General features: G+C 43.2%; 2 protein-coding genes across 4 annotated transcripts in view; one reads left to right on the top strand and one right to left on the bottom strand.

Annotated features, from left to right (window-relative positions):
* The window catches only part of PIGW (phosphatidylinositol glycan anchor biosynthesis class W), a 176,056-nt gene extending 172,670 nt beyond the window's left edge, over positions 1-3,386 (bottom strand). For all 3 annotated transcript variants that reach the window (XR_012750455.1, XR_012750456.1, XM_075335798.1), the window contains exon 1: positions 3,198-3,386. The gene's annotated coding sequence lies outside the window, so the exon portion shown is untranslated. The remainder of the gene's footprint in view (positions 1-3,197) is intronic.
* Positions 1-15,717, top strand: part of MYO19 (myosin XIX) — a 175,034-nt gene that overhangs the window by 132,327 nt on the left and 26,990 nt on the right. The window contains exons 16-18 of the mRNA XM_075335795.1: positions 1,955-2,101; positions 7,039-7,146; positions 9,581-9,651. Of these exons, the coding sequence (XP_075191910.1) occupies positions 1,955-2,101; positions 7,039-7,146; positions 9,581-9,651 (326 nt within the window). The remainder of the gene's footprint in view (positions 1-1,954; positions 2,102-7,038; positions 7,147-9,580; positions 9,652-15,717) is intronic.

Raw genomic sequence — 15,717 nt, 5'->3', positions numbered from 1 at the left:
AGGTAACTTTTCCCAGTTGGACCAGTTGGAGCAGACTGCACAATAACGCACCTGCATTATAGAGCTAAATCAATTAGAAAGAGTAAGGCAATTGTAAGAATAAGCTTCTTACCTTTATGCTGCAGCTTTTAGCATTACTGTTTGTAAAAGATCAACTCTCACTCGAGATCCAGATGTATAATGCAGTCTGATCCTGGGACTTTTCGTCACCAAATTCTATGAGCGAACTTTACTCCTTCTATGCCTCTGGGACTCCAAATTAATAAGTTTTGTTTTACGAGTGCTCGGGAAGTCAATCAAGCACACACTTAGTATGGTGTACTAAAAGAATTCTGCTTTATTAGTGCATCTAACCAGTTTATATAAGATCACAGGCAAAGGCCTTGTCCATCTAAACTATGCAACAATAAGAACAATAGGGGCGTGAACAGAAATGTGAAACTTCCCCTCCCATTATTGTTAGCTAAACCCCATGACATCATTAGCTATAGAACAAGATGGAAACTATAAGAACAAAATGACTTGTATTCTCTCACAGGTTCGGCAGGTACATTTGAACCTTAAAGTTCAGTTTGTGACCCCGACTTGATCCAAACCTCAATGGAAGTCTGTAATTAGGCTGTTTGTGGCTCCACCCATATTCTTCCAGCCATAAGCAGAACACTTCTGAGAGAGGGTGGGCAGGGTCTTTTACATTTTTTTTTTTGTATGTGTGCACACACTACATCTGAACATACTGATTTTAGACCCGAAGCAAACCATTCAAACACTGCAAGTGGCTCGAACAGGGCTGAGAATCACTCATATCCAAGCACAGCACTGCTCGCTTGAGTGGTTTGCACTCGTAACTCACTCGAACATCGAACCTTAACTTTGTTTTTTTGGTAGTCGGATTCCGAACTCAAAACTCTGAACATTGAACCTTAGGTTCGCTCATCTCTGGTAGCTACTCCCTGCGAACCAGCTGACATGTTAGATATTGGTGCCATTTTAGCTGGGAAGGGACTAACCACGGCTAGAGTAGCTAATAAGGAGAACCGACCAATGGTATTACTCTGCAAGCGTTCCGGGCGTGAGATTGATGAAGATTTTAGGTCATAATCCTGATGTTTAATGAGGGCAACCCCAAGGGTATAGGTGGAAGAAAAAGTGCATGTCAGGTGACTGGGTCCATAGAGCACTAGTAACGTATGTTCTTGCTCCACCATATTTGGGCTATGTACAGAGACCACTTTATTTTCAAGGTAAATGTATTGAGGCTTGTTGTACTGCTAAGATTGTTATCAAAGTTTTTCTTTAAGCAAAGCTAGAGTGCATAATTGATGATCAAAATGTTGTGCTGAAATCTTTCTCAGCTCCTGCGTAGTTTTCCCTACGTTAACTTTTGGGCGAAACAAAACATATAGACCACACATTTTTATCTACGGTTCACAAACTTTTAGTTTTGTGAATGACCGTATAGGTGGAATAAATTGCTAAATATTAAATTTACCACACTGAAGGAACCCTCCTTAAATGTCATTTCTGAATATGGTGAGCTACTCAATATGTTGTGCTCCACTATGTTGCCATCCATTTTTAAATTCACAGCCAGTCTGCAAAAAATAGGTGCTTTTTTCTGCCTGTGTAATTCCCAGAGAAAAAAAAGCACAATTCATGATTTTGCCCCTGTAGCCACTGCTACAGCAAGCTGACTACATAGGGTTTAAATGATGGATATTGTTAACTTGCAATATTAATGTAGGAAACTTCCACTTATATTTGTGTGCTACGTTTGGGGAATTATATTGGGTTTTTTTTTTACTACAGATTGTTAATCTTTTGTGTCTTTTTTGGGTGAAAAAAAAAAAATACGTAACATTATAAAACTGGCTGACAAATAATACTTTGAAATCTATTCCTTTGCAATAGTTGAAGCCACTTAATATATTTATTTTTTGTATTCCTTATTTAGGATCCTGTTCCACCCGAACTTATTCAACTTTTGCAGGAGACGAAGGACAGCCTACTTCAGAAGGTGTTTCCACTTGTAGGAACTAACCATGTTAATGTTGGTGCACACAACAGAATATCAGCTGTGACCGTGGTTTCCAAATTTAAGGTTAGTTATTACTTGTTACTTCTGTGCAATCAGTTTTTTCCTGATTCATAAAGGGCAAATTATGAGGAAAACTAACAGAATAACTTTTTATTTCCAAAAAATAGAGTTTTATAGAAATTGGACATTACAAATGCAGGGTGAAAGCTTAAAGGAGTTGTCCACTATTAGAACAACCCCTTCTGATTCCACATGTTTCTCCCAGGTAAAATTAAAAAGTCTATACTCTCCTCCATATCTGGGGCGGTTCTAGCGGCGCTGGGGCTCGCGTGATGTCACATGAGTCCCGCTACCAATCACCGCCGGCTTCTCTCTCCCCACCTTTGGACACCGGAACAATCAACAGGAAGTGAGCGGCAGCCGCAGTGTTCACTTTCTATTGATTAACTAATTTGACTGAAGGCGGAGAGAGAGAAGCCTGCACTGATTGGACATCGTCACATGAGCCCTGGGAACTCGGGCCCCGGCACCACAGCAACCGTACTGGCCTTGAAAAGGAGTATAGGCTTTTTTTATTTTACCGGGGGGAAATGTTTGAGCAGAAAGGGTTATCCAAGTATTAATTGTACTGTCCATTAAATATTAATGATGAGCTTACAATCCTCATCACCCCACAGATCAACTGTTTGCAGGTCTTGTGTTGGCTGGAAGTAAAAACTAGCTCCGTACACTGTATAAAAGCCTTTCTCAGGTACTCCCATTCATTATTTTATCCATCACAGTCAACTGTCACAGGATCTGAAAACAGTTGTGTGGAGGTGTCAGAATGTCACTGATCCAATTTTGATCAATTAGTTCTCTATAGCCTCAAAGCATAGACAAAGTGGCATCATTTCAGTGCGAATGCAATGGAAATTATGAATTCGGGGACATACAAGAAAATTAGTGACAATAACACGTTCATTCTTTTACCATTGTAGGAGCATAGGCATCTCCTGTTGTCAACATAGGATATGCCTGACATTTTTAAAAATTATAAAATATTGAATACTTGATAAAGCCGTATTGCTAATATATACTAGTGTATCATCAAATAACTACATATTATAGAAATGTATGTTTTTATTCTAAACATATTTGTTTTAAATGAAAAACTCACAAGAAAAGGTTCTGATGGCTTCTCTCCTGTCACTATTTGATTTGTTGAAGGCACCGTTCCCAAATTCATTTGAAACATCCTTATGTGTTGTCTATATAGAAAATATAAGAAGTATTGGCTTCCAATGTGGCTGCTAGGAAAGCTAGTAAAAATAAAAGCTGGGAATACAAGTAAGAAGACCAAAACACATTTCTGTTTCTAAAATTAAGCCCATGAGATAATCCCCTCTAAGCAGAATGTCTCGTTGATCAACACAACATTCTATTCTTAGATAAATTCTTCTTTCTTTTAAAGGGAAGGTGTCGCAGTTTTTTATTTTTGTATTAAAAATAGTGATTATGAAATCAAGTATTTCTAATAAAAAATGAAAATCGCAGCTTATTTAGTTTTTATTTAATTCTAATTTTGCTGGAGGCACTGAGGGCTGCCATGCTGGATTTGCGGTGTGTGTAACGACAGTAACTCATTCCTTTATGGCAGCCCTTGTGCATAGAGAACAGGGGTCGGAATCCGACCCCTTTGCTAACGTTACAGTGGGCGTCTGCTGGGACCTGGACGCGCCCCCTGGCGCCACAGCAGAGGGAGGAGATCGGCACCATCATTGTGGAGCTCACAGCGTATGCTGTTTGCTCCACTTAACCCCTGTCAACCGCCGGGATGTGTGAGTATGGACCCTCCCCCCGCCGTTACCGTCACCAATGACACCCCGTCCCTCCGCTCTGCCCCCGCTACCGCCGCCACTGACTCCAATGACACCCCCTCCCTTCGCTCTACCCAGCCACCGCTACTGCTGAAACCGCCGCCCCTCCCCCCCCACTGTTACCGTCTGCAATGACACCCCCTCCCTCCGCTCTGACCCCCGCCGCCGCTGCTGTGTGTGCGCCTCTGCTACCTTTGTGCGCCTCAGCGCTGCTACCGTCTCCAAAAACACCCTTCCGCTGTCACCTGACGACATGTGTGTGTACGGGTGATACTGTCTGCAGGGCTGTGTATCCAATCCTATCCTGTATGATACAGCAACTCAGCAGACAGTATCTAATCCTATCCTGTGTGATACTGTCTGCTGAGTTGCTGTATCTAAACCTATCCTGTGTGATACTGTCTACTGAGCTGTGTATCTAATCCTATCCTGTGTGATACTGTCTGCTGAGCTGTGTATCTAATCCTCTCCTGTGATACTGTCTGCACAGTTGCGTATCTAATCATATTCTGTGTAACACTGTCCACTGAGCTGTGTATCTAATTCTATCCTGTGATACTGTCTGCACAGCTGTGTATCTAATCATATCCTGTGATACTGTCTGCACAGCTGTGTATCTAATCCTATCCTGTGATACTCTGCACAGCTGTGTATCTAATCCTATCCTGTGATAGTCTGCACAGCTGTGTATCTAATCCTCTCTTGTGATACTGTCTGCACAGCTGCGTATCTAATCCTCTCCTGTGTGATACTGTATGCTGAGCCGTGTATCTAATACTATCCTGTGATACTGTCTGCACAGCTGTGTATCTAATCCTATCCTGTGATACTGTCTGCTGAGCTGTGTATCTAATCCTATCCTGTGTGATACTGTCTGCTGAGCTGTGTATCTAATCCTCTCCTGTGTGATACTGTCTGCTGAGCTGTGTATCTAATCCTCTCCTGTGATACTGTCTGCACAGCTGCGTATCTAATCCTATCCTGTGTGATACTGTCCTGTGTGATACTGTCTCCTGAGCTGTGTATCTAATCCTTTCCTGTGTGATACTGTCTGCTGAGCTGTGTATCTAATCCTCTCCTGTGATAGTCTGCACAGCTGTGTATCTAATCCTATCCTGTGATAGTCTGCACAGCTGTGTATCTAATCCTATCCTGTGATACTTTCTGCACAGCTGTGTATCTAATCCTCTCCTGTGTGATACTGTCTGCTGAGCTGTGTATCTAATCCTATCCTATGATACTGTCTGCACAGCTGTGTATCTAATCCTATCCTGTGATACTGTCTGCTGAGCTGTGTATCTAATCCTCTCCTGTGATACTGTCTGCACAGCTGCGTATCTAATCCTATCCTGTGTGATACTGTCTACTGAGCTGTGTATCTAATCCTATCCTGTGATACTGTCTGCACAGCTGTGTATCTAATCCTATCCTGTGATATAGTCTGCACAGCTGTGTATCTAATCCTATCCTGTGTGATACTATCTGCTAAACTGTGTATCTAATCCTGTCCTGTGTGATACGGTCTGCTGAGCCGTGTATCTAATCCTCTCCTGTGATACAGTCTGCACAGCTGTGTATCTAATCCTATCCTGTGATACTGTCAGCACAGCTGCGTATCTAATCCTATCCTGTGTGATACTATCTGCTGAGCTGTGTATCTAATCCTCTCCTGTGTGATACGGTCTGCTGAGCCGTGTATCTAATCCTCTCCTGTGTGATACTGTCTGCTGAGCCGTGTATCTAATCCTATCCTGTGTGATACTCCTGCTGTCCTTGGTGACACTTTAGACATTTGTGGTCATCAACAAAATGGCTGTGCACTGTGTCCCTACATGTCATTCTCTGTTATCTGTTGTAAACACTCAGATTAGGAGGGGGAGGTGTGCCATCACACACAGGAGAGCAGACTCCGCCCACTTTTACTGCAGGCTGTAATGTGAGCTTTTTATACAGTGGCATTTCTGTAGGATTTCAGAAGCTGCTCCCCCTAGTGTTTAACAGTGGAAAATATCAAACTTTTTAATTTTTTTTTTTATATTTTGCACAATTAAAAAAAAAAATATTTAAACAAAACATTTAAACATTATTACTTTAGATTCTTCAGTTGTTATTATTTTTTTTTTTTTGATGATACCTTCCCTTTAAAGGCATTCAGCTCGAGCCATGGTGACTTGATGGATAAATGCTGTGTAGGAAGATCGATCTTGTGCAAGCCTAGATAGGCCCACCAGGGTCTTCTGCATCATTATCTTGATACTATCAAGCCATTGGGTTGCTGATAGTGATGGGCAGACCTGGACTGTAAAAGTCTGGATCCACGTGGGTTACCTAATACCCGTGTACTGAAACCAGTCCCAGAGTTCGCAGGGAAATCTGGGTAATTATCTGGACCTGGCCACCCAAGGAATTAAAAAAATAAAAGAAGTAAAGAAAATAGGGAGACAGCAAGCACTTTTTACTTACCAGTCTCCCGCGGTAACACTACTTCCAGGGCCGCTTATTACCTCATGCATATGCACTGCTTCCCTTGCCCACCTGCAGTCCGTCTGTGATTGGTTGCAGTCAGACTGCGCCCCCACCTTGCATGACAGCGTGTCTGCTTGTAATTACAGACACTGTGAGTGTCCCTATCGTGATGTAAAAATAAATTTTAAAAAATTGGTGTAGGGTAGCCAACAGATGGATTCTGGTATTTTCAGTCTGGAGAGGCACATGGTTTTGTCCCCCCTACCCTTCCCCCAGCATCAAAATAGCAGACTGCAGCCTCCCAGAATTGTTGCATCTATTAGATGCAACAATCCTGGAAATTTACTTGACTCATCCCAATTGCCCTGGTGCGGTGGCAGTCGGGGTAATAAGGGGTTAATGACAGCTCGGATGATGAAGTTTTATTCTCTCCAGCTACTGGTATGTAAAAAACAAACTAAGAAGTACCGAACAGGTGTTCTAAAGTGTTAGTCTTTTGTGGTGGCTCAGTGAACAGTCATAAGATTTCAGGGTTTTATTTTTAACTGACTTGGAAAACGTAAAAATATATTTTATAAAAATGTTAATGTTGTGATAAGGGAATATATATCTTCCTTTATATTGCCTGAATACATTTTAACCTAATATACCAGTGATCTAATTTATTTCTTTTAGGGATCGTTAGAAAATTTGATGAATATTTTGCATGAAACTACTCCACACTATATCAGATGTATTAAACCAAATATGGACTGCAAGGCAATGGTGTTCAGGAATGAAGAGGTAAAACGTTATTTGTCAAAAAGACACCTCACCTCGCTGTACACTTTTATTTACCTTTTATTGCTGTCTTGTTTTGTTTTTTTTATCTTGAGCAATAAAATGTATGTGCTTTACCGTAATTACTCTAATGCCCTTTCTTGTTTACACTGTGGCTCCAATTCATACAATGTTTTTCATCACAGTCCTGGCTTTCAAAGCTTTCAAAAGATGCAAAATGTTGGTGCAGTACAAGACTGTGCTAAAATTTGGCAACTTTTGGCATTCTTACAGCCATTTGGCGTGGCTAATGACAAGCTGCGGTGTTCCCTACTCCACAAATCTTACTCCAGTCTTGAAAAAGCTATCCCTTGACCCAATCTCTACATCCAGCTATCGCCCCATATCACTACTTCTTTTTGCCTCTAAACTCCTTGAACAGCATTTTGACATTGAGCTCTCCTCTCACCTCTTATCCATCCCATTCTTCAACAACCTATAATTTACCTTGTATCCTCACCACTGAAACTGCCCTAACCAAAGTTACTAACAACCTGGTAACTGCAAGATCCAACAGATAATACTCTGTACACGTCCTTGTAGACCTCTCCTCTGCCACACAGTTCACCATTTACTCTTACTACAGATACTCTCTTCCCTTAACATCAATGATATTGTCTTTTCCTGGATGTCTTTTCCTCTTAACTCACTAACTTCACATTTAGTGTCTCCCATTCCCAAACTACCTCAACATCCCGACCTTTCTCTGTTACTGTCCCTCAGGGCTCTGTCGTGGGACCCCTACTCTTCTACATTATACCTTTGGCGTGGCCCAGAGGTCACCTCTCTGCTTCGCAGAAAGTTTGCCAGTTGTATCCTTCTTTTTCTCATCATACTTTGTAAAACTCAATTTAGACAAGTCTGAACTCATCTTTCTCCCATTTCACTAACCCCCTACCAGATCTATCTATTACAATATTTGAAATCATGATTTCCATGGTATCACACACTGTAAACCTTGAATCTGCTCCGCCATTCAAACCTCTCGTCCAAACTCTTACCACCTCCTGCAGCCCCTGAACTCTAGCGTATTTCCAGAATCTGTTCTTTCTCAACCCATCTGTTCCTGAACCCTGAATCAACTAAAATGTTAGTGCATGCCTTCATCTCTTACCTTAAAATAACACCATGTTCTTCTCTATGATCTTCCAAGTAACATTTATGGATCATATCAATTTATCCTTAAAGAAACACTCCCATAAAATGTTTTATCCTCATAATATATTGCATTTATCATATTATGTAGCACCGTGTACTTACAATTGCTCATTTCGCCTTTCTATTCAGTTAATTCTTCTGTTTTCCATTAGGTCTATGACATCATGCGATTAAAAACAGACTAGCTGAATCCTTCTAAGCTCTATATAGACACAAGAAGTCTTTTTTCCCTGCATGAGTCATCACTGCAAAAGTTAAACGCAGGGGGAGGAGTGGAGCAGCTGGGTTAGGAATTAAAAAGGGGGATGACTTATGCAGGGAAAATAGACTTCTTGTTTCTACATAGAGCAGAAAAAAGAGAAGAATTAACTGGCTAAAAAGGCAAAATGATCAATTATAAGTACACAGTGCTCTGTAATATGATGATTACAATATATTAAGAGGATGAAAACCTTGATTAAAGTATTTCTTTCACTTTCTTGCCTTCGCTACTCCTCCTGCCCTCTGCCAATCTTTTCGTTGGCTTCCAATTACACAGTAAATCCAGTTTAAACATCAACAATGACTTAAATGTATCTCTATAATCGGTCTCCCTAATAAGTCTCAGAACTAATCTCCCGATACCTTCCTACACATAATCTGTTGTCACAAGATCTTCTCACCTTCACTCTTGTAAGTTCCTCACAAAATCACCTCCAAGAGTTTTCCAAGACATCCCCCATCATGGAGTTAGGTACCTCAGCATGTCCAATTGTCTCCCACAATTGAAACCTTAATTGGGCAACCTGAAAACATATCTCTTCAGAAATGTCTACAGTCTGCAATAAACACACTTCCACCTCACCACCAGCAGAGCTACTGTCTCATTCCCAATACCCTGTAGATTGTAAGCCTGCAAGGGCAGGGTGCTCTCCTTCTCTACTGTATACCAGTCTGTCACTCTTTGTTTACTGTATTTATATATACATTGAATGCATATAAACCCTCTTCTCATATACAGTACCACTGTTTTATACCTACGCAACAGTAAATGTAATTGGTAAAAGCCATTTCTGTGGATCATACTGGAACTCAAGAAATTCCATAGAATCAAATCGCTCCTATGTATTATTTCTGCTGAATTCCAGCAAGAGAATATTATGTGATCTAACATAGATTGCAACTTAAGTTGTCCAGATATTTTATCTCATAAATGTGTAATTATATTGTTCCTAACACAATGCATATTCATTTGTTTTAGGTACTCAGTCAACTAGAAGCCTGTGGCATTGTGGAAACCATTCATATAAGTGCAGCTGGCTTCCCAATCAGGTAATGATATCTTTGCATGCTGATTTCATCCCTGTGCGTTTCTCCTGAATTCAAGTGTATATTCTGATTAAGCTCATAGTTGTTGTTGCAGTGTGATGTCCGCATTATAAGGCATAGCCTGATGTATTCATTAAAGGGAATCTGGCATGAGGATTTTGCTTCTTCATATTGGAGCAGCATGATGTAGGGGCAGAGGCTCTGATTCCTGTAATGTATCACTTATGGTGTTTTATACTGCAGATATCTGAATACTGAGCTCTATATAAACCCACCCACACCACTAACCACCTTCTATGTACACTGTTCATAAGGAGAAAGCTGCCAATCAGTGGTGGGGGCGGGTTATGTATTATGCTGCTCTCCATTTCGGTGACAAAGTTTTGGTGACAGATTCTTTTTATGGCTGGGACTTCCCAAATCCTTTGTCAGATTTCTTGTTTCATACAGAAAAGGGGAGAAAACTGTCAGACGCTAGTGAAGCCTTCATTTCGTACATATAATTTCGTACACCTAATAAACTATGTGTTTAACTCATGATGACCTTCCATATGCCTTTTGTAATGTGGTCATTAACCACTTACCAACTATGGATATAATGGTATATACCACAATTGGTCCCCATGTAGGGAGCAGGCTAAGAAGACAGCCCCATATCTAACAGATTCCGACAGAGCCAGCATCTGTATTTTAGCTCTGATCACTGCTGGTAGTTTCTTAAATGCAGTTGTCAATCTCTGCCATTGTCATTCAATGTGTGGCATTCCATGCACCCAATGGCCCTATGCAACACCATTGTTGGATGCAAATAGGTCACCATGGCAACAAGCTGGCTAGGATTCACAGGAGACCTTTATCTCAGTAGTACCGTATATAGAACACATAAGTGGGAAGCACATCCAATAATAATCAATAAAACATGACCTTTATTATAAGCAAAAGATTAATACACTAAAAACCAATATCACACCCAAAAGTATGTGAGAGGACAGAAACCCACATAAGTACAGGTAATATAGACAAGAGCCTATAATATAATAATCAAAACAGGCATCAAATTTGCAAGAGTACATCACATGATAATGGCAATCATAATATTAGTACCCATATGGAATGTCACAAGATCCATGTGGGTATTAATATTATGATTGTCATTATCATGTGATGTACTCTTTTATTTTTTTTAAATATTTATTTATAGAGCGCCATTGATTCCATGGTGCTGTACATGAGAAGGGGTTACATAGAAAATACATATACAAATTACAATAGACAGACTGGTACAGAGGGAAGAGGACCCTGCCCTTGCGGGCTTATGTTCTATAGTTTTGGGGAGGCGACAGTAGCTGGGGTACTCTTGCAAATTCGATGTCTGTTTTGATTATTCTAGTATAGGCTCTTGTGTATATTACCTGCACTTCTGTGGGTTTCTGTCAGTTCACATGTTTTTGGGTGTGGTATTGGTTTTGAGTGTTTTTAATCTTTTGCATATAACAAAGGTCATGTTTTATTGATTATTATTGGATGTGCTTCCCACTTATGTGCAGTGCCTTCTTCGTTTCCAGACACATGTAATTTTGCTGCGCAAGGGAGCATCCTTCCCTTTTTGTTTATATTGACTACTATATAACAGTGCACTCTTCTTGTTATATAAGACAAATAAGACAGTCTTATATTATTTTTTTTGCTCTGAAAAATGGGCTAAGGCTTATTTTCAGGGGTTGTCTTATTTGTTTTCCATGAACAATAATCCACATTTATTATTTTCCAAAAAAAAAAAACATTTATTCAGATATCATATTACATTCTAGAACATCAACATAACTCTACAAACTCTGTGTGTAAGACATCTATCTATCTATCGTATTTTTCGTTATATAAGACGCACCGCAAAGAGATAAAAAAATGGGGCCTGTCTTATACTCCGATGTTGACTTACCGGAGAGGGGCGGCAGTGGTAGTGGTGCGGGGTCACAGGAGACAGAGGCTGTGCTGGCAGTGGGGGCGGGTGAATGCTGGCGGTGGCAGTGAGTCAGTGCTCACAGCAGCGGGTCAGTGCTTGCAGCCATGGTGGCGGTCGGCCGGTCAATGCTGGCGGCGGTGGGTCAGTGTTGGCAGCAGCGGCGGGACTGTACTGGCAGTGGAAGCTGCAGTGGTTGTGTGGTGGAGCAGACCGGTGCGGTGAGTGTCCCAGATGCTTCAAAGAAATGGCTCTTATCCAAGAGCTCCATCTGCGCATGCGCTGACTCCAGGTGCCATCATTTGAAGCCCAAACCCCGGACAGACCATCTGGGACACGCCCCGTAAAGCCACCACAGCTTCCACTACCAGCACAGCAAGCGCAGTCTGCACAGCCAGCCGGGGACCCGCACAGAGTGACAACCAACAGGCCGCCCAACCACCCACACAGAGAGCCGCCAGCACAGAGAGCAGACACCCGCACGCACTGACAGGCATCTGGCCGCATGCACCGACAGGCACCTGGCCGCCCGCACAGAGAGACGCACAGACAGCCCCCCCGCCAATTCTCCACCTCCTGATAAGCGATATTCAGATTTTAAGACGCGCCCCTTATTTTCCTCCCAAATGTTTGGGAGGAAAAGTGTGTCTTATAATCCGAAAAATACAGTATCTAGCTATCCATCCATCCTTCCATCTACAGTACAGACCAAAAGTTTGGACACACCTTCTCATTCAAAGGGTTTTCTTTATTTTTATGACTCTGAAAATTGTAGATTCACATTGAAGGCATCAAAACTATGAATTAACACATGTGGAATGAAATACTTAACAAAAAAGTGTGAAACAACTGAAAATATGTCTTATATTCTAGGTTCTTCAAAGTAGCCACCTTTTGCTTTGATTACTGCTTTGCACACTCTTGGCATTCTCTTGATGAGCTTCAAGAGGTAGTCACCGGAAATGGTCTTCCAACAGTCTTGAAGGAGTTCCCAGAGATGCTTAGCTCTTGTTGGCCCTTTTGCCTTCACTCTGCGGTCCAGCTCACCCCAAACTATCTCGATTGGGTTCAGGTCTGGTGACTGTGGACGCCAGGTCATCTGGCGTAGCACCCCATCACTCTCCTTCTTAGTCAAATAGCCCTTACACAGCCTGGAGGTGTGTTTGGGGTCATTGTCCTGTTGAAAAATAAATGATGGTCCAACTAAACGCAAACTGGATGGAATAGCATGCCGCTGCAAGATGCTGTGGTAGCCATGCTGGTTCAGTATGCCTTCAATTTTGAATAAATCCCCAACAGTGTCACTAGCAAAGCACCCCCACACCATCACACCTCCTCCTCCAGGCTTCACGGTGGGAACCAGGCATGTAGAGTCCATCCGTTCACCTTTTCTGCATCACACAAAGACACAGTGGTTGGATCCATAGATCTCAAATTTGGACTCAGACCAAAGCACAGATTTCCACTGGTCTGATGTCCATTCCTTGTGTTCTTTAGCCCAAACAAGTCTCTTCTGCTTGTTGCCTGTCCTTAGCAGTGGTTTCCTAGCAGCTATTTTACCATGAAGGCCTGCTGCACAAAGTCTCCTCTTAACAGTTGTTCTAGAGATGTTTCTGCTGCTAAAACTCTGTGTGGCATTGACCTGGTCTCTAATCTGAGCTGCTGTTAACCTGCGATTTCTGAGGCTGGTGACTCTGATAAACTTATCCTCTGCAGCAGAGGTGACTCTTGTTCCTTTCCTGGTGCGGTCCTCATGTGAGCCAGTTTCTTTGTAGCGTTTGATGGTTTTTGCCACTGCACTTGGGGACACTTTCAAAGTTTTCCCAATTTTTCGGACTGACTGACCTTCATTTCTTAAAGTAATGATGGCCACTCGTTTTTCTTTACTTAGCTGCTTTTTTCTTGCCATAATAAAAATTCGAACAGTCTATTCAGTAGGACTATCAGCTGTGTATACACCAGATTTCAGCACAACACAACTGATGGTCCCAACCCCATTTATAAGGCAAGAAATCTCACTTATTAAACCTGACAGGGCACACCTGTGAAGTGAAGAAGGGAATTTTGTTTACGTACCGTAAATTCCTTTTCTTCTAGCTCCAATTGGGAGACCCAGACAATTGGGTGTATAGGCTATGCCTCCGGAGGCCGCACAAAGTATTACACTAAAAGTGTAAAGCCCCTCCCCTTCTGCCTATACACCCCCCGTGCTCCCACGGGCTACTCAGTTTTGGTGCAAAAGCAAGAAGGAGGAAAAAAATTATAAACTGGTTTAAAGTAAATTCAATCCGAATGAATATCGGAGAACTGAAACCATTCAACATGAACAACATGTGTACACAAAAAAATAGGGGCGGGTGCTGGGTCTCCCAATTGGAGCTAGAAGAAAAGGAATTTACGGTAAGTAAACAAAATTCCCTTCTTCTTTGTCGCTCCATTGGGAGACCCAGACAATTGGGACGTCCAAAAGCAGTCCCTGGGTGGGTAAATAATACCTCATAATAGAGCCGTAACGGCTCCGTCCTACAGGTGGGCAACCGCCGCCTGAAGGACTCGCCTACCTAGGCTGGCATCTGCCGAAGCATAGGTATGCACCTGATAGTGTTTCGTGAAAGTGAGCAGGCTCGACCAGGTAGCCGCCTGACACACCTGCTGAGCCGTAGCCTGGTGCCTCAAAGCCCAGGACGCACCCACGGCTCTGGTAGAATGGGCCTTCAGCCCTGAGGGAACCGGAAGCCCAGCAGAACGGTAAGCTTCGAGAATTGGTTCCTTGATCCACCGAGCCAGGGTTGATTTGGAAGCCTTTGACCCTTTACGCTGGCCAGCGACAAGGACAAAGAGTGCATCCGAGCGGCGCAGGGGCGCCGTACGAGAAATGTAGAGTCTGAGTGCTCTCACCAGATCTAACAAGTGCAAATCCTTTTCACATTGGTGAACTGGATGAGGACAAAAAGAGGGTAAGGAGATATCCTGATTGAGATGAAAGGGGGATACCACCTTAGGGAGAAATTCCGGAACCGGACGCAGAACCACCTTGTCCTGGTGAAACACCAGGAAGGGGGCTTTGCATGACAGAGCTGCCAGCTCAGACACTCTCCGAAGTGAAGTGACTGCTACTAGGAAAACCACTTTCTGCGAAAGGCGTGCGAGAGAAATATCCCTCATTGGCTCGAACGGTGGTTTCTGAAGAACCATCAGCACCCTGTTCAGATCCCAGGGTTCCAACGGACGTTTGTAAGGAGGAACGATGTGACAAACCCCCTGCAGGAACGTGCGTACCTGTGGAAGTCTGGCCAGGCGCTTCTGAAAAAACACAGAGAGCGCAGAGACTTGTCCCTTAAGGGAGCCGAGTGACAAACCCTTTTCCAATCCGGACTGAAGAAAGGACAGGAAAGTGGGCAAGGCAAATGGCCAGGGAGAAAAACCCCGAGCAGACCACCACGACAGGAATATTTTCCACGTCCTGTGGTAAATCTTGGCGGACGTTGGTTTCCTAGCCTGTCTCATAGTGGCAATGACCTCCTGGGATAATCCTGAAGACGCTAAGATCCAGAACTCAATGGCCACACAGTCAGGTTGAGGGCCGCAGAATTCAGATGGAAAAACGGCCCTTGAGACAGCAAGTCTGGTCGGTCTGGTAGTGCCCACGGTTGGCCGACCGTGAGATGCCACAGATCCGGGTACCTTGACCTCCTCGGCCAGTCTGGGGCGACGAGGATGGCACGGCGGCAGTCGGCCCTGATCTTGCGTAACACTCTGGGCAACAGTGCCAGCGGAGGAAACACATAAGGGAGTTGAAACTGCGACCAATCTTGAACTAAGGCGTCTGCCGCTAGAGCTCTGTGGTCGTGAAAACGTGCCATGAATGCCGTGACCTTGTTGTTGTGCCGGAACGCCATTAGGTCGACGTCCGGCATCCCCCAGCGGCAACAGATCTCCTGAAACACGTCCGGGTGAAGGGACCATTCCCCTGCGTCCATGCCCTGGCGACTGAGAAAATCTGCTTCCCAGTTTTCCACGCCTGGGATGTGGACTGCGGAGATGGTGGAGGCCGTGGCTTCCACCCACATCAAAATCCGCCGGACTTCCCGGAAGGCTTGCCGACTGCG

Source organism: Anomaloglossus baeobatrachus, chromosome 2 (genome assembly GCF_048569485.1).
Source record: "Anomaloglossus baeobatrachus isolate aAnoBae1 chromosome 2, aAnoBae1.hap1, whole genome shotgun sequence".
Lineage (NCBI taxonomy): Eukaryota > Metazoa > Chordata > Amphibia > Anura > Aromobatidae > Anomaloglossus > Anomaloglossus baeobatrachus.
This window is presented reverse-complemented; position numbering and strand designations above follow the sequence as displayed.